Source organism: Cygnus atratus, unplaced genomic scaffold, assembly GCF_013377495.2.
Source record: "Cygnus atratus isolate AKBS03 ecotype Queensland, Australia unplaced genomic scaffold, CAtr_DNAZoo_HiC_assembly HiC_scaffold_34, whole genome shotgun sequence".
Classification (NCBI taxonomy): Eukaryota; Metazoa; Chordata; class Aves; order Anseriformes; family Anatidae; genus Cygnus; species Cygnus atratus.
Window position 1 is genome coordinate 488,374 of NW_026109932.1, and position 18,433 is coordinate 506,806.

General features: G+C 51.5%; 1 protein-coding gene across 1 annotated transcript; it reads left to right on the forward strand.

Annotated features, from left to right (window-relative positions):
• Positions 1-8,154: 8,154 nt before the first annotated feature.
• On the forward strand, positions 8,155-17,309 carry LOC118260527 (olfactory receptor 14C36-like). The gene is made up of 3 exons (XM_050716757.1): positions 8,155-8,809; positions 16,678-16,800; positions 17,176-17,309. Exons 1-3 carry the CDS (start codon positions 8,230-8,232, stop codon positions 17,307-17,309), a joined length of 837 nt encoding a protein of 278 aa, XP_050572714.1. The 5' UTR covers positions 8,155-8,229.
• The last annotated feature ends 1,124 nt before the right edge of the window (positions 17,310-18,433 follow it).

The following is an 18,433-nucleotide window of genomic DNA, read 5'->3' on the forward strand; positions in this document are numbered from 1 at the left end:
GCAGGAGGAGGAACTCAGTGGGGAAGCTGCTGTTGGACGTTTGCTGCCTCTGCACATGTGGACCTGTCCGTGGAGGAACAGACAGAGACAATTTAGACTTCTCTGAGCTTAACTTATATTTAAAAGAAAGTTCCTCAGAAAGACACAGTGTCACTTACTTGTGAGGAGGATGTACTCCTTCCTGGAGATCTGGGTTTTGCTGCCTAAGAGTTCCATAGGGACCAGGTAGATCCTTGGTGGACTCAGGAGCAGTCAGTACTGCCTCATAGTATCTGGTAAAGTGCACCAGAGATGGATCTCAGGTGCCCATTTTGCTGACATAGCCTGTGCTATCTGTACAGGTGTTAAGGGAAATTAGAAGGTTCTTCACAAACATACAAATCTATTTCACTGTAAGGTTCTAGGATCTTCAGTCCCTTCTAAAAACCTGATAACTCCTTATCATCCTCATAACTGTCCCTCATGGCAGGAAAGTGAAAGCAGAGTTGTGAGAGTGCCTTCCCTTCAGGTAGCCCCTGCCTTGGTCTTCCTTGACAATAGAATCCCCAGAGATGCTGTGGGGGTTCTGTGGAGCTGTGAGCAGCCTCCCCAGTACTGTGGTTTAACCCGGCTGACATCTAAGCACCACACAGCTATTTGCTCATCCTGCCCCCTCCCTCTCTGGGATGGGAGAGAGAAACAGGAAAATGAAGCCTGTGGGTTGAGATAAAGACAGTTTATTAAGACAGGGAAAATAATAATAATAATGATAATGATAATAGCACTACTAATAATAATGTGTACAAAACAAGTGATGTACAATGCTGTACCCACTGACCAATGCCCAGCCTATCCCTGAGCAACCAGCCCCCCCCCCCCCGGGCTAGCCACCCCTATATATTGTTTAGCGTGACGTCAGATGGTATGCAATACCCCTTTGGCCTGTCTGGGTCAGCTGTCCTGGCTCTGTCCCCTCCCAGCTCCTGCTGCATCCCTAGCCTACCCGCTGGCAGGGCAGAGCAAGAAGCTGAAAAGTCCTTGGCTTAATGAAAGCACTGCTCTGCAACAATTAAAACATCAGTGTGTTATCAACACTGTTCTCATCCTAATCCAAAACATAGCACCCTACAAGCTACTAGGAGGAAAATTAACTCTATCCTAGCTGAAACCAGGACACCCAGGAAGTAGACTCCCACCATCAGCAGGACCCTGCCCTGCCCTGCCCTGCCCTTCTGTGGGGGCTCCTTCCACCCACAGCTTCTCCCTGCAGCGCCCTGGGCAGCTCCCTGGGCAGGCTGAGTGCTGAGCCTGGCAGGCGGCAGAGGCCCTGCCCCGGCACACAGCCCCTGGGGCACAGCAGGGACCCCGCTCTGCACCACAGCCCTGGCCACCCCTGCCTGCACCATGGCTGCACAGCCTGCGGCCAGCTGTGTGAGAAGGAACCCTCATGTCCTGTCCTTCTGACAGCTTAGGTACATAATTATTGATCCAGGGAACATCCTTGTCCTCCACACTGTAGAAGCCATCAAGCCCCTGTGACTTGTCCTATCGGCCATGGGAAGTGGCAGCTATAGAAGAACCCTCTGGGATACTGCATCTGCCTGCTCTCTCACAGACCCTTACCATGTTAGAGCTCCATGTTACAGCTGTGAAGATTTCTCCCGCAGTGAGCTCTCAGCATCCCCCTTCCACACTGCCTTTAACGTCTCCCTCCCTTCTCTCAGCCGCCCTTGTCCCCTGCAGGTAGTGCCCCCAGCCCTGCTGCGCTGTGCAGAGGAGCTGCTCGTGGGCAGAGCTGTCTCTCTGCAGCACTGCCCGCTTGCCAGGAGCTCCCATTGGGCCCAGGAGCCCGGCCCAGCTCAGCAGCACAGGGAGCTCTTGACACGAGGGAACTCCAGGGAACTGATTTTGAATCAGGCTGAAGCAATCACTGATGTTCCCTCTCTCAGCTGGGGAGAGACACTTACTTCCAGCAGTGTCATTTCTCCTATCAGGAGAAGTTTCATCAAAGAATCACCTTGTCCTCTTCCACTTTTAGGTAAGACACCCAGAATGTGACTGACAGGAATCACATTTTCCCAAGCTGAGGGAAGTGATCACAGTGAGTCAACTGATGCATCTCATTCTGAGTTCAATGACCTAGGGCTGAAATGGGGCCCAGAACCTGCCATATCAGCCAAAAACCCACGCAATTTTGGATTTCTCTTGCCTCTGTTCAGATATGTACAAAATACTCTAGGCTAAGCTCCCACAGTAATTACAGGAGACAGAGAAGAGCAGTGAGTTGTTCAAATGCAAATACCATTTGACATTTGAGGTGCCAGAGGATGTCCAGGTTAGCATTCATTAGGACTTCAGAGATTGGGAATATAGGCATTGGCATTTTGTCAGTGTATACTGCCTAAAAATGTTGCCTTCCTTTGTGCCTCGTCACTAACCTGGGAGCTGTCCCTTGGCAGTTAGCTAAATAATATAAACCTTCCCTATAACATCTCTCTCTCCTTCCCAAAACTGGGAGAAAATTAATGGAGAAAGGTGTATTATCACTTATTCTGAAGTGACATGAGTTATCTGCAGAGAAACAAGCACAGACATGCAAAAGCATTGGACAGCTTGTGGTGGGAATAGCTGAGGGTTCTGGTATGGCTGGGACCTCCACCAACAGACCTGAGGTCCTTGTCCTCTCAGCTATGTAGGGCTGCCATCTCTTCCATTGACGACCACGAGAGGACACCAGCCCCAGGGCCTCATTGCCTCCTCAGCCCTGCACAGAACTCATGGGGTGTCCAACCACTGTTCTGCACTTGTGGGCTGCTCACCTGGGATCCCCAGTAAAAGTCTTTTATTTCCTTCCTCACACCCCTTGGGATCTGGGACCCCACAATTTCAGGGTCATGACAGCCAGGGCTGACACGGATCATCACATCCCTGACCAGCTCTTTCTGGCATGCAGCTATCAGATCCAGGTTTGTATTACCTCTGTTGGCCCATCTGGCAGCTGGACCAAGAAGCTATCCCAAGATGCTCCAGAAACCACCTGGACTGTTTGCACACAGCTCTGTTCCCCTTCTGGAAAATGGCAGGGACGTTAAAAAGCCTTCAGGGAGACCCAGACTCATACACCAAGAGACTTCTTTGGGGTGCTTAACAATGACTATGTCCACTTCCTCACCCTGGCTGCAGGTTCTTTCTCTCCCACCATGATAGCACCCTTAGTGGCCCCTCCTCTGATTGGCACCCACAAGGGCTCACGGAATATTTCACAGGTCACATAGAGGAGCTCCATACATCCAAATGTATCGCCTACCATTTAACATTTAACAAGAACTAATGCCAGATTCTGCACATCAGACCATGTATTCCTGGATGTACATATAAATTGGGAGACAAGTGGATGGAGCATAACCCTGCAGAACGGGATCTGGGGGATATGGTTCATGGTAAGCTCAGGATGAGTACGGGGTTTTCAGGCTCCACTCCATCCCTGGAAAGGCGATAGAGCAGCTCCTCCTGGAACCCATTTCCAGGCTCTGGTAGGACAAGAAGATCATCCGGAGCAGTTGGGACATCTTCAGGTAGGGGAAGCCACATTTAATCAATTTGGGCATGAAATATCCATGATGAAATGACTGGCCTGGCATATGAGGGCAGAGCAGTGGATATAGATCTACTCTGACTTCAGTAAGGTTTTGTTGTGGATTAACCTGGAAGTAGCTAAGCACCACACAACAGCTAGCTTGGTCCTCCCACCCGGTGGGTCTAAAAGTGAGAAACCTTGTGGGCTGAGATAAAGACAGTTTAATAAGTAAAGCAAGAGCTGTGAACACATGCAAAGTAAAATAAAATAAAATAAAATAAAATAAAATAAAATAAAATAATAAAAAGAACTCATTATTCACTATTTGCCATTGACGAACAGAAGTTTAGCCATTTGTAGGAAAACCATGTTTCATCAAGTGTAACCATTAGTTGCAAAGGAAGATGCAATATTACCCAATATTCCTCACACCACGAATAAAAGAAAAATACAGAATTTTTTAGTGTTTCTTCAACAGCTCAATAAATGCCTATCTTTTAATTTATGTCTCAGTTCAGCATAAAAGACATATCAGCTTAGTAGAGCAGGTCCAGAACAGGGCCACAAAATCATTCAGAGGGCTGGAGCAGGTCTGTTATGAAGAGAGGCTGGGAGAATTGGGGTTTCTCAGGATGGAAAGGAGAAGGCCCTGAGGAGACCTTACAGCAACCTTCCAGTACCTAAAAGGGGCCTACAGGAAAGCTGGGGAGGGACACTTTATCAGGGAATTTAGTGACAGGACAAGGGGCAATGGCTATAAAACGAAAAGAGGGTAGTTTTAGATTAGATATTAGATGTTCACTTAGTGCTGACCCATGTAAGCACAGCATCAAGGGTTTCTGTTTCTCATAGTGCCCCCCGTGACATGTGGGTTGAGAGTGTGCAAGACACTGTGATGGGACACAGCCAGAAGAGCTGACCCAAAGTGATCAAATTGATATTTCTCACCATCCTGCACCCTGTGCAGCCCACCACCCCACTACCAAAAGCATGCCATGCACACCAAATGCACCTCCTGTGAAGAGTGGCTGAGAGAGTTGGGATTGCTTAGTCATGAAAAGACAAGACTCCGTGAGAAATTAGTGTAGCCTTCCAGTACATAAATGGGACCTGCCCATGTGTGTAGTAAGAGGAGAGGAGAGGAGAGGAGAGGAGAGGAGAGGAGAGGAGAGGAGAGGAGAGGAGAGGAGAGGAGAGGAGAGGAGAGGAGAGGAGAGAAGAGAAGAGAAGAGAAGAGAAGAGAAGAGAAGAGAAGAGAAGAGAAGAGAAGAGAAGAGAAGAGAAGAGAAGAGAAGAGAAGAGAAGAGGAGAGAGAAGAGTTGGAAGGGACCTTCAAAGATCATCTAGCCCAACTGCCTGACCTCTTCAGGGCTGAACAAAAGCTACAGCATATTAATGAGGGCAATGTCCAAATGCTTCTTGAACACTGACAGGCCTGGAACTACAAGCAGGTCTCAAGGAAGCCTGTTCCAGTGTTTGACCACCCTCACAGTACAGAAAATATTTCCTGCTGTCCACTCTGAATATCCCCTGGTGCATCTACGTGCCATTCCCACATGCTCTGTGATCAGTTACTAGGGAGAAAAGATCATCACCTCCCTCTCCACTTGCCCTCCTAAGACAGTGGCTGAGAGCAATGAGGTCGCTCCTCAGCCTTCTTTTCTCCAGACTAGACAACCCAAAGTGTCCTCAGCCTCTCCTCATAGGACATCCCCTGTTACCAATATTCCCTCCTTTCCCTTGGTTTCCCAAATGACAAGGTTCCTGGACAGATAACCTTGCTGGAAGAAACATTTTCTCAGTCTCCCATGCTCTCACCAGTCAGTGTGACTGACAAGGTCTGCTTCCCTTCACTGCCTCCTTTATCACTTGTCGGTCAGGTTTGTGTCCCTGGATGCGTTGTGGTTTATCCCCAGGAAGTAGCCAAGCACCACACACACACAGCCACTCTCTCCTTCCTCCTCCTTAAGAGAACAGGGGGAGATAAACAGGAGATGGGGAGAGACTCTTTATCAGGGAGTGTAGCAGCAGGAAAAGGGGCAACAGTTTAAAAAAGAAAAAACAAAAATGAGTCACTGGAACAGGTTGCTCAGAGAAGTGGTGGATGCCTCCTCCCCCCTGGTAGTGTTCAAGGTCAGGGTGGATGGGACCTTGAGCAGCCACGTCTAGTGGCCAGTGCCCTTGCCCATGGCAGGGGGGTTGGAACTAGATGGTCTTTAAGGTCCCTCCAGACCCAAAGCATTCTATGATATGGTGATCCTGCAGGCCAGCAATTGGTTGTGTAGCTTATGTAGACAGAGGGATTTCAGTTTCTATGAAAAATTTCATCTCCCTGAGCATCAACAAGTGCTTGGAAGTGATGGGATGCAGCCTGCCTGTCACTTTGTGGGTGTCCGATCTCACAGTGGGACAAGAAAAGATAATTCTCATGCCAAACTCTTATTTTCAATTAGGGGAAAAGACACCACTGGAAGTAAGTGTCCATCCCCAGCTCAGAAGAAAACACAGTGACTGCTTCAGTCTGTTTCAAAGTCGATTCACTTGGAGACCCAGGGGAAGAGCTCCCTCTGCAGCTGAGCAGGGCCAGGCTCCTGGGCCCAAGGGGAGCTCCTGGCAAGCAGGCAGCACTGCAGAGAGACAGCTCTGCCCAGGAGCAGCTCCTCTGCACAGCGCAGCAGGGCTGGGGGCACTGCCTGCAGGGGACAAGGGCGGCTGAGAGAAGGGAGGGAGATGTTAAAGGCAGTGTGGAGGGGGGCTGCTGAGAGCTCACTGCGGGAGAAATCTTTGCAGCCCTGAACAGGGGAAGTGTCTGGCTGCAGGGCAAGGCAGCTCTAGTTCCTGATGCCATCTCCAGATTTGCAGGCAAATCCCACAGCCTATGGGAGCTTTCAGGAGAACTCTCAGAGTTTTTTTGAATAAGAGGAGAATGACAAGTTCCAGAACAAGGATTACTTCCAAAGCTGACAGAAGGACAGGACGTGAGGGTTCTTTCTCATGTGGCTGGCTGCAGGCTGTGCAGCTGGGGTGCAGGCATGGGTGGCCGGGGCTGTGGTGCAGAGCAGGGTCCCTGCTGTGCCCCAGGGGCTGTGTGCCGGGGCAGGGCCTCTGCCGCCTGCCAGGCTCAGCACTCAGCCTGCCCGGGGAGCTGCCCAGGGTGCTGCAGGGAGAAGCTGTGGGTGGAAGGAGTCCCTGGAGCAAGGCAGAACGGGGCAGGGCAGAGTCCTGCTGGTGCCCAGAGGCCGCTGTGTGGGGCAGGCTGCTCATAGATCTACAGCACCCCCAGAACAGCTCAGAGTGGACTCCTCAACTTAGAGGTCAGAGCAAGGGATACTTGAAGGGTAGCATTTTATATTTTGCAATCTCTCCTCTTGCTTTGCTGGGTGGCAGTAGGAGATGGGAATTTATTTCTATATTATTATGAAGACACTGAGTCACCAGTTCTAGTTACCCCCTGTTAGGTCAGAGCTGTTCCTTAGCCACTGAACATGGGGAGTTGTCCCTGAAAAGTGCTCTCGGACAAGAGGTGTCTGCAGGGCAGAGCTGAGCACACAGCGGGTGGGACGGGGTCTGTGAGCAATGGCAGCGAGGAGATGTGGGGACAGGGAAGCAGCTGCCAGCAGGTACAGCTCCAGGCAGCAGAGACCTGGGCAGGGAGGGAGAGGGAGCTGCTGCCTGAAACACCAGGGGAGGGGGGATTCAGGCACTCCCTGCCAGGTCTGCAGTGCAGGCACCTTCTCTGCAGCAACCCCCTGCTCTCCTCTGCCACCCAGCACAGCTTCTGCCCTCAGGGGCTTTAGGGCATGAGCCACCTGCTCCTCAGCTGGACCTCCAGAAGAGGAGAGGAGCCTGTGTCCTGCAAGGTGATACCCAGTGATCAGTATTGTAAGAGAACCTGCCCTGCAGTGTCACTTCCATAGGTGGCATGCAAGCTTGGTAACCTGAAGGTTTCCCTGCATGCCTATCAGCCTTTCTCTCTGTCAGCTGTTTGGAGAATTTTGGTATTCTTTCTTATTTCTCCACCTGTCTGCGGTTCTCCTACTCTCTTTGTCTGGGGTGCAGGTGGGTGTAAGCTTCTGTTCTGATAGAGTCTGTTGGGGCCCTGCCCTGAGGGTGTCTTCTTGAGAACAAGGTGCCCGAGCTTCATATTAAACTGTCAGGCACGCTGTCATCCAGTTGGGAGAGTTGAAGAAGGAGCTCACTCATTCCTCATTCATCTCAGGGAAGGGTAAATTCTGTGGGAGAAAACATGAATTTTGCTGAAAATAGTCTCTCTAACTTGTCTCTGTTTTTTTCCTCCATGGACAGGCAACCCTGCCCGGAGGCAGCAAATGCCCAACAGCAGCTTCCCCAATGAGTTCCTCCTCCTGCCATTCGCAGACACACGCGAGCTGCAGCTCCTGCACTTCGGGCTCTTCCTGGGCATCTACCTGGCTGCCCTCCTGGGCAACGGCCTCATCCTCACAGCCGTAGCCTGCGATCACCGCCTCCACACCCCCATGTACTTCTTTCTCCTCAACCTCGCCCTCCTCGACATAGGCACCATTACCACCACTGTTCCCAAAGCCATGGCCAATTCCCTCTGGGATACCACTACCATTTCCTATGCAGGCTGTGCTACCCAGGTCTTTTTCTTTATTCTCTTTGTCGCAGCAGAGTTTTATCTTCTCATCATCATGGCCTATGACCGCTACGTTGCCATCTGCAAACCCCTGCACTATGGGACAATAATGGCCAGCAGAACTTGTGTCAACATGGCAGCAGCTGCCTGGGGCAGTACTTTTCTCTATGCTGTGCTGCACACTGCCAATACCTTTTCCCTCCCCCTCTGCCAAGGCAATGCCCTGGACCAGTTCTTCTGTGAACTTCCCCAGATCCTCAAGCTCTCCTGCTCAGATGCCTACCTCAGAGAAGTTGGGCTTGTTGTGATTAGTGCCTGTTTATTATTTGGGTGTTTTGTTTTCCTTGTGCTGTCTTATGTGCAGATCTTCAGGGCTGTGCTGAGGATCCCCTCGATGCAGGGCCGGCACAAAGCCTTTTCCACATGCCTCCCTCACCTGGCTGTGGTCTCCCTGTTCATCAGCACTGTCATATTTGCCTACCTGAAGCCCCCCTCCATCTCTTCTCCATCCCTCAACCTTTTGCTGGCAGTTGTGTACTCGGTGGTGCCCCCAGCAGTGAACCCCCTCATCTACAGCATGCAAAACAGGGAGCTCAAGGCTGCAGTTAGGAGACAGATTTGGGGGATGTTTTTCAGTACTTATAAATATCCCTTCACTCTCCAATAATGTATATAAGTACATCGCCTTCCAAGCTTCTGTTTTGTTTGTTCTCATTATTATAATATATATATAAATATATTTTTCCTTTTTCTTTGGTCATTATTACTGCTCCTATTCCTTGCATTTGTACATAAATATTTGGATTCCCCCCACTGCTGTGAATGAATGAACTTCTTCTGTCCCGTATGGAGGCCTTATAAATGTGCATTTAACACTGTGAGTCGGTGAAAAATCTCTACTAGCATCTCTGTAATAAAATGGCATTACCCCAGTGCAATGCCTGAAGGTTGGGATTTCCTTCCCCCCAAAAAACAGTGTCAAGAATAGGCCTAAAGAATTGCTCTCCACAAGGATCTGTTCCTCCTTCAGTTTAGGAGGGAATGGCTCATTGGTGCATTGTGACCTGTCAGAGATCAAGGGCTAGATTTAAGACTCACCCATGGCTGTCTGCTCACAGCAAAGGCAGCAAATGGTCACTGCATTACGTAGCCAGGGCTGTTCCCACACGTGGCCCGTAGATGATGTCCTTCAGGAGGGGAATCTGGAGCTGCCTGCAGAGCCCAGGGTACCTCCAGGGATAGCTGAGCCTGGGGTGGGCAGTGACTGCATCCCCCATGAATGTGAGAGATCTCCCACTGTGAGCGCAGCCACAGGGAAAGAACTAAAGCCAGGTATTCACAGAGAACCTGCGACTCTGCAGTCTCGGAGAAGAGAGTGGGCACCTAGGGGGCAGAGGGAAGGGAAGTTGGGGAGTGATTCATTTCCCCTTTCGTGAAGTACCTCTGTCTGGCACAGCACCACAGCCCATTTGTTCTGCACAACAGCACCACCAGCTTGGGGATCACATGTGGGGAGCACAGAGATGGCCATTTCCCACTGCCCAAGGGGAGCTGATTTTTGAAATTTGACCAGCTCCATCCTTCCGCTGGCATCAGTGTCTGTAGTGGGGGAACAGCCACCAAGACAGTGGATCAGCACTGGGTCATGGGCCCAGAGATTTTCAATACCCAACTGCAGAAAGCACTGACTAACCTGATCTACCTGTAGAGCTATCACTGCTCAGAGAAGAAGATGGTAGTGGACACCTCCAGAGATCCCTTCTGACTCAGGAAAGAAGGGGCCGGACTGTGGAGTTAGAGTGCATGACAATCCTGTGTTTTGAGGCCTTGCTGGTGCCTGTAATCCACGGTCCTCAAGGTTACCTGGTGAGTGGGGTAATTCTCAAAATGAGTCTCTCCCCTTGGGAACCTGGAGTACAGCTGGTGCAATGATACTACAGAAAAGTTCTCAGGAACATTGCAAGACATTACAGAAAGACTGAATGACAAATTAGTTGGAGTTGGAAAGAGTCTCTCCCCATCTTTCTTGTAAATTCCCTTTAAGTACAGGAAGGCAAGAAGAAGGTTCCCCTCAGAGTCTTCTGTTCTCTAGGCTCAGCAGACCCAACTGGCTCAGCCTGCCTTCACAGGAGAGGTGTTCCACTCCACTGATTCTTTCTGTGGCTCTGCTCTGGTCCCACTCCATAAGTCCTATGTCTGAAATCTTATGTGTCTATTGTGCTGGGGCCCCAGAGCTGGATGCAGAACTCCAGGTGGGGGCTCACAAGAGCAGAGTAGAGAGGGAGAATCACCTCCCTCAGCCTGCTGGTCACTCTGCTTTTGATGCAGCCCAGGATATTGTAGGCTTTTTGGGCTCCAAGTGGACATTACAGTCTCATGTTGAGCTTCTCCTCAACCAGCACCCCCAGGTCCTTCTCCTCAGGGCTGCTCTCAATCCATTCTTTCTGGCCTGTGTTTGTGCTTGGGATTGCCCCAACCATTAAGTGGGGAACAGACCGGTGTGTCTAACCCAGCTCCAGCCCCCTGCCGCAGGTCTTTCCTTTTCCATCAACAGAGGGGTGACGCGTTCTGTAAGGGCACCTCAGGCTTTGGGGGAAGACTCTTCTTCCCTTGTCGTTGCCACCTTCCATCCTCCAGTGATACTGGCCCCCCTCCCTTCTGTGAGTGCAGTGAGGGAGTTTTGGGCTGCTTGGCTGTGGGCTGTTGGTGCCCTGCAGACTGTGCAGGATCCAGCTGTCCAACTCCTCATCAGCCTCCTTGCTGCTACGCAGCCTTCTCCCTGCCTCCTGCAGCTTGGCCCCCTGCTGCAGGAGGTCCTCCAGCTGGGCACACCTTTGGCAGGCAGGTCTGCTGCCTGCCCCTGCCACAGGGGAAAGGCCTGGGCATTTCCAGCAGACTGAGATCTGCATGGCAGCCTCACACCTCGGCAGCTCTGTCTGGGTGGAGGCAACGGCCACCGCTGGGGCAGGCAGTGCTGATGGCCCAGCTGGAGCTGCGGCCGCTGCCCGGAGATGAGTGGCCACCGTCCTGCCTTGAGGATCAGTGGGGTGCATGCCTTTATCCTGTGCAGGCCCAGGTGCAGGGTGCAGGTGTACCTGGTGCCTCCCACCCTTTGCTGTGGGATGGTCCTCCCTCACTGGGTGCCCTCCCTGCTCCTCCCAAGCCAATGGCTGCACCAATGGCAGCACCAGGCCAGGCCAATTCTGTTTCCCTACATTGTTGGCCATGCTCCTGGTCACTGGCACTCGTGGAGGTGGGGGGTGGCCGCCATCAATGCTGGCTCTTCCCATGCTTTGTCAGCCACTCTGGCAAGAGCTGCCACCTCCAGGCAGGTCTCTGCATGCCCCTGGGGCTGCCCAAACTCAGGAAATCCTCTTGTAGGCCGTAATCCCCTGCTGTGCTGTGGAACATGTCCTCCTGGAGCTGAGCGCCTCAGAGAGTCAAGAAATTATCGAGTAGTGCTGGACACAGGTCCAGCACAGGCTGGGAGACAAGTGGCTGGAGAGCAGCTCAGAAGAAAGGGCTCTGGGGGTGCTGGTTGACAGCAGGCTCAACATAGCCAGCAGAGTGCCCTGGCAGCCAAGAGGGCAAAACACATCTTGGGATACATTAAGCACAGCACAGCCAGATGGTCAAAGAGGTGAGTCTTCTGCTATATTCAGCGTTGGTGAGGCCTCCCCTTGAATCATGTACACAGTTCTGGGCTCCACAACAGAAGAAAGATGTGGACTTGGAAGCATCCAGAGGAGGACAACAAAGCTGGTCAAAAGGCTGGAAGGCATGTCCTGTGAGGAGAGCCTGAGGACACTTGGGCTGTCTAGTCTGGAGAAAAGAAGGCAGACAGAAGGCCTCATTGCTCTTGACAACTTCCTGAGAAGGGGAAGTGGAAAGGGAGGTGCCAGTCTCATATCCATGAAAACTGATGACAGGATGCATGGGAATGGTACAAAGCTGCACCAGGGGAGGATCACACTGGACGTTAGGAAACATTTCTCTTCTGTGAGGTTGATCAAACACAGGAACAGGCTTTCCTAGAGACCTGGTTGATGTCCCAGGCCTGTCAGTGTTGAACAGGCATTTGGACAATACTCTCATACATAGTTTCTAACTTTTGGTTAGCCCTGGAAAGGTCAGGCAGTTGAACTGGATGACTTTTGAAGATCCCTTACAAATGAACTATTCTATACCATTTGATTGAATTTGTCATGATCCATTTAGATTCTATAATATAAAGCTATACAAGCCCTTACCTGTGCCACTGTAGGGAACTTGTCCACCTCAGAGGCACAACTTTGGATTTGTCCTTGTTGGATATCACAGAGTTTCAATTGGCCTATCCCTCCAACCTGCTTCTTATTGGAAAAGAGATTGCTGTGGTGGATTGTATTGAAAACCTTGCTGGAATCCTGGTAAATGAGAGTCACTGCTCTAGTTTCACCCACAGATGTGGTCATTTCATCCTAGGAAATAATGAGGGTGGTCAGCTATGATCTACCCTCACTTTCAGTCACCTTCTTCTTCAGACTGCCAGCAATGAGATCCAAGAGGACACGCTCTGGAACAGGCTCCTCTACCAAAGTAATGCTAAGCAAGCTTTAGCTCCCCAGCTGATCTTGTGGACCTTCTGGAAAGCTGCATGTAATTTTTGCTTTTATCCAGTCCTCAGGGAGTCCACGCCACCTTCATGACCTTTCACTGGTGGTGAAGAGTGTTGCTGTCTTGGCACCCTTGTCGAAAAGCACAGGCAACAGCTCCTTCTGGTCTGTGGCTGAGGGCATTGGTGCACCTTGGTGTTGTAGCATCACAGTTGTGGCACCAGGGCAAGCTGTGACTTTTCCTTTGGGAAGCCAGGTAACAAATGTCCAAGACCCTGCATGTGCAAAGGCTTTGTTTGAAGCCAAAGACTTGGTAGAATGGACAGCAGGTGGAAATACATGGAAGAAACGAGATGAGAACAGAGAGAGCAAACCCTGCTGTCCCCAAGGACAGAGAGAATCAGAGCTGGGATGGCCTGGGCAGCCCTGGAAGGAAAAAGGTTTGCTGCCAGGTGTGTCTCTGCAGCCCCTGAAGGCCTGTGGCAGAGGTGAAACTGATCTCCAGGAACACCCAGGTGCTGCTGACAGGCACTCTGTGAAAATTGTTGGCTTGTTCCTTGACATCAAGGGGCTGAGTAAAAGTTGGGGGGAGGGAGCAAACAGCAGCTGAGAATGTAGGCACATAAGTGGGGACTCCAGAGTGATGTGCTTCCTCTTCATGGGCTGCCTGCTTCTACTGGGTAGAGAAGGAACAGACCTTGCCACACCACAGGGACAGCACTCACTCATTTGCACAAAGTCTTTGACTCTGCCTGCAATTCCTGTATTGGGTTTCTGCCACACATTCACTCTGGATGGGGATGGTTTTCCTGCCCAGGACCAATGCGGCCCTACCAGCCACAGGTAGTTCTGTGTGAGAGTCTTGGCATCTGATGTAGCACTCCAGGCCTGTATTTGGCCATAACAAAATCCAGAACCTGCCCTGAATTGGGTTAGGCAATATGGAAATATCCTTGAGGCCACTGCCATTAAGCAGTAATGGAGATATTGTAAACATAGTTGACAGGGAAGAGAGCTGTCCTTATGGTATGTGACCCCACTTTTTTTTTTTTTTTTTTTTTTTTTTTCCAGTGCAAGCGGTGTGGGCTGCTCAGAAAATACTAATGGCCAGTAAAAAGATTCAGTGGTCCTAAATGTAGGCATCTGCTGTCATTTCCGTTTCTGAGATGAAATCTCCTTACACTTAAAAATGATGCCCCCAGATATTCCTTGACTCCCACAATTAATCCAACAGAGTGTGCTGATACCTGAAATGTCTTTGAACAATACCTCCAGTGTCAGAAGGTGTCTGCATCTGAGCAGCTCTCTCCTGGCCTCTGTCTCCATTCAAGGTTTTGGGAGATGACACAAACAGCTGACATGCAGAAGCCTGGTTTGTGCCAACCTGAGCCAAAGCAAGAGGAATCCCAACTCCTGTGGGTTGTGGGAGGCATGGGAGAGAGCTGAGCCCCCTTCTAGCCTCTGGACAGCAAACAAAGAAGGAGATGCCTTGGTTGACTCAGCTGAAACCCTTCCCTCAGCAGGGGGAAGGAAGATCCCTTCCTGTCCTTGCATGACTATCCTGCCTAAAAACAGGGCATGGAAAGGTGATCCTTGGACCTCATCCATTTTCTGAAATGAGGAAGGACGGTGCTGGAAATGAGATTCCTTCAGCAGTTGAGGGAAGGAACATCAGTGATTACTTCAGTGTGTTTCAAAGTTGATTCCCCTGGAGGCCCAGGGACATCTCAGGGGACAAAGGAGAGGGGAGAGACAGAGAGGCGCTGAGCTGGAGCTGTGCTGCTGAGCTGGGCCAGGCTCCTGGGCCCAAGGGGAGCTCCTGGCAAGCGGGCAGCGCTGCAGAGAGACAGCTCTGCCCACGAGCAGCTCCTCTGCACAGCGCAGCAGGGCTGGGGGCACTGCCTGCAGGGGACAAGGGCGGCTGAGAGGAGGGAGGGAGATGTTAAAGGCAGTGTGGAAGGGGGATGCTGAGAGCTCACTGCGGGGGAAATCTTTGCAGCCCTGAACAGGGTAAGTGTCTGGCTGCAGGGCAGCACAGCTCTTGTTCCTGTTGCCATCTCCAGATTTGCAGGCAAATCCCACAGCCTATGGGAGCTTTCAGGAGAACTCTTAGAGTTTTTTTTTTTAATAAGAGGAGAATACAAGTTCCAGAGCAGACCAGTTTTATCTGCCAAAGCTGTCAGAGTTACAGGAGATGAGGGTTCCTTCTCGCAGGGCTGGCTGCAGGCTGTGCAGCTGGGGTGCAAGCAGGGGTGGCCAGGGCTGTGGTGCAGAGCAGGGTCGCCTGCTGTGCCCCAGGGGCTGTGTGCCAGGGCAGGGCCTCTGCCGCCTGCCAGGCTCAGCACTCAGCCTGCCCGGGGAGCTGCCCAGGGCGCTGTGGGGAGAAGCTGTGGGGAGAAGCAGTGGGTGGAAGGAGTCCCCCCAGCAGAGCAGGGCAGGGCAGGGTCCTGCTGCTGGCAGGGGGCTGCTACATGGGGCAGGCTACTCACAGCTCCACAACACCCCCAGACCATGTCAGAGGGGACTCTTCAGAAGGAAGGTCAAGGCTAAGGCTGCCTGCTGTGGTCTGGGCTTTCCTGAAACTGCACTTTCACCTCTCTTTGGTTTATCAGGATGGGAATGGAAACAGAGCTGTACAGAGTGGAGAAGACTTTGAGTTTCTGTCACCTCAAATTTTATGAGGAACCTCAGAAAGTGCCTTCAGTACCCGCAAGCCTTCAGAAGGCAGCAGCATCACCTTCCCAGTTTCATCAGGGCTTGTGTAACCTGCTCTTCAGCACCTGCACACACTGAGAGGGTGCAGGGCAGAACTAGGCACACAGCAGATGGGATGGGGTCTGGAAGCACTGGCAGGGCACAGACATGGGGACAGAGAAGCAGCTCCTGGTAGGAACGGCTGCAGGCAGCAGAAATGGGCAGGGAGAAAGGGACCTGCAAAGGGAAACCCTGCTGCAGAGGTGCAACTCCCTGAGCAACCCCACTCAGGTCTCCTCTCCCACCCTGCAGAGCCTTTGCCCTCCTAGCTTGCAGGGACCCAGGCAGGAGCTGCCTCCTGGGTAGCCAGAGCCCCAGAAGAAGGAAGGTCTGCCTCTACAGTTATGTGCCCTGTCCAACTGCCTAGCAAAGGACTGAGAGCCACTGTTCTGCCATGGTGCTGCCTGGCAAGCAGCAGACACGGCTGGGCAGGGTGACCCCTTTCTGCTTGCTCATCTGTCCCTCCCCTCTCTCAGTCATGCTGCTTGTTCTTTTCCCTCCACCCCTCTGTGTTCCTCTTTCTCTTACACTGCGGCTCTTGGGTATGTCAGCTCTCTGGGGCAGCAAGATGGGGTTCAGCTGAGCAGCAGATATTGGCACTCAGCATCCTGTGAAGGAGTCCCCAGGCAGGGAATTTTCTTCCTTAGAGTGCACTCACCCAGCACAGGGCAGAGTGCTAGCTGAGGAGCTGGAAGTATGCCATCCTGATCATTTGAGAATGGAAGTGAGTGTGCAAGGGGTCAGTGAGAAACGGAGTGGATTCATGCTTAGAAACCCTGTCCTGACTGTCTGTGTGTTTTCCTCCATGGACAGCCAACCATGCCCGGAGGCAGCAAATGTCCAACAGCACCTTCCCCACAGAGTTCCTCCTCCTGCCATTCGCAGACACACGCGAGCTGCAGCTCCTGCACTTCGGGCTCTTCCTGGGCATCTACCTGGCTGCCCTCCTGGGCAACGGCCTCATCCTCACAGCCGTAGCCTGCGACCACCGCCTCCACACTCGTACTTCTTCCTCCTCAACCGCGCCCTCCTAGACGTGGGCACTATTACCACTACTGTCCTCAAAGCCATGGCCAATTCCCTCTGGGACACCAGGGCCATTTCCTAAGCAGGTTGTGCTGCTCAGTTTTTTTTCTTTTTCTTTTTCATCTCAGCAGAGTTTTATGTTCTCACCATTATAGCCTACGATCGCTACGTTGCCATCTGCAAACCCCTGCACTATGGGACAATAATGGCCAACAGAACTTGCGTCAACATGGCAGCAGCTGCCTGGGGCAGTACTTTTCTCTATGCTGTGCTGCACACTGCCAACACGTTTTCCCTCCCCCTCTGCCAAGGCAATGCCCTGGACCAGTTCTTCTGTGAAATTCCCCAGATCCTCAAGCTCTCCTGCTCAGATGCCTACCTCAGAGAGGTTCGGCTTCTTATGCTTAGTGCTGTTTTAGCATTTGTGTGTTTTGTTTTCCTTGTGCTGTCCTATGTGCAGATCTTCAGGGCTGTCCTGAGGATCCCCTCTGAGCAGGGATGGCACAAAGTCTTTTCCATGTGCCTCCCTCACCTGGCCGTGGTCTCTCTTTTCATCACCACTGCAATATTTGCCTGCCTCAAGCCCCCCTTCATGTCCTCCCCCTCCCTGAAACTTTTGCTGGCAGTTCTATACTCGGTGGTGCCTTCCACACTGAACCCCCTCATCTACAGCATGAGGAACCAGGAGCTCAAGGATGCAGTGTGGAAAGTGATAACTGGAGGTTTTTCAGAAGCAATAAAATGCCTGTCTTTTGCATAACACACATAATGTAACTCATTACTGACTCATTTGATACTTCTTTATATGTTTGGTATATATATATGTGTGATTATTCAAGCTCTCTGTGTATTTAAATTAAAGAAAGGAACCTTCAGTGACTTGCTGCCCTGGGATCCTTCCACAGGATGTTGTGGAGCTGCAGGGTTACTTGGCTGTGCACAGAGGTGGAGGGAAAAATAGTGCTGGTGCAGCTGCAGTGTCAGGGCAGGGACAGGCCAGGGGCACTTCTCTAACACAGCTGGCTCCGTACCAGCATCTCCAGCATAAAGTGGATCTGCTCAGGGCATTGCCTGAAGGTTCAGCTTTTCTCCCAAAGCTGTTCTCATGGATATTGCAAAGGAATGGACTTGAAGGAGGCTCCTTGCTTCGCTTGTTTCTCTGTGGATTCCAGGGCGTGAGATCAGAATCCCAGAATCATCTTTTAGGCAGGGAGGGCTGATTGCACTCCTGCCTGTTGGTGCCCAGCATTCATGGAGATGGTGAATTCACCTGCCTGTGTCCACAGCATGCAAGAGGGCTGATGGCAGGCAGGTGTCTGCCTGGAGTGAAGCAGGAGCTGCCAGGAGAGCCACGGGAACTGGGAAGGACCGTGTGCTCCTGGGACTCAGCAGTGCATGGAGCCCATACAGTACGAGCATGTCCAAGGTGGAGCCAGCCAGAGATAAATTGCTAAATCTGGGTGGGAACAGGCAAATTAGAGCTCCATAACTCCAGGAACACAGCAAGCATAGGGAAAGCAGTCTGCTGAATAAGTTCACAGAATTGCATAATCACAGAATGTTAGGAGATGGACGGGACCTTGAAAGATCATCTAGCCCAATTCCCCTGCTGAAGATCACACAGGAATATGTCCTGGTGGGTTATAAATGTCTTCAGAGAAGGAGACTCCACAACCCCCCTGGGCAGCCTGTCCCGGTGCTCTGTCACCCTAACCATAAAAAAGTTTCGTCTCATATTTAAGCGGAACCTCCTATGTTCCAGCGTGCACCCATTGCTCCTTATCCTATCATTAGATGTCACTGAGAAGAGCTTGGCTCCATCTTCCTGACACTCACTCTTTACATATTTATAAATGTTAATAAGGTCACCCCTCAGTCTCCTCT

Bases quoted from the DNA above. Each gene is read 5' to 3' on its own strand.
- LOC118260527 (XM_050716757.1), top strand. From the start codon at position 8,230: ATGGCCTATGACCGCTACGTTGCCATCTGCAAACCCCTGCACTATGGG. The intron at 8,810-16,677 runs GTACTTATAAAT...TTTTCATCTCAG, and splicing joins GATTTGGGGGATGTTTTTCA to CAGAGTTTTATGTTCTCACC. The intron at 16,801-17,175 runs GTACTTTTCTCT...TTTTGCTGGCAG, and splicing joins GGCAGCAGCTGCCTGGGGCA to TTCTATACTCGGTGGTGCCT.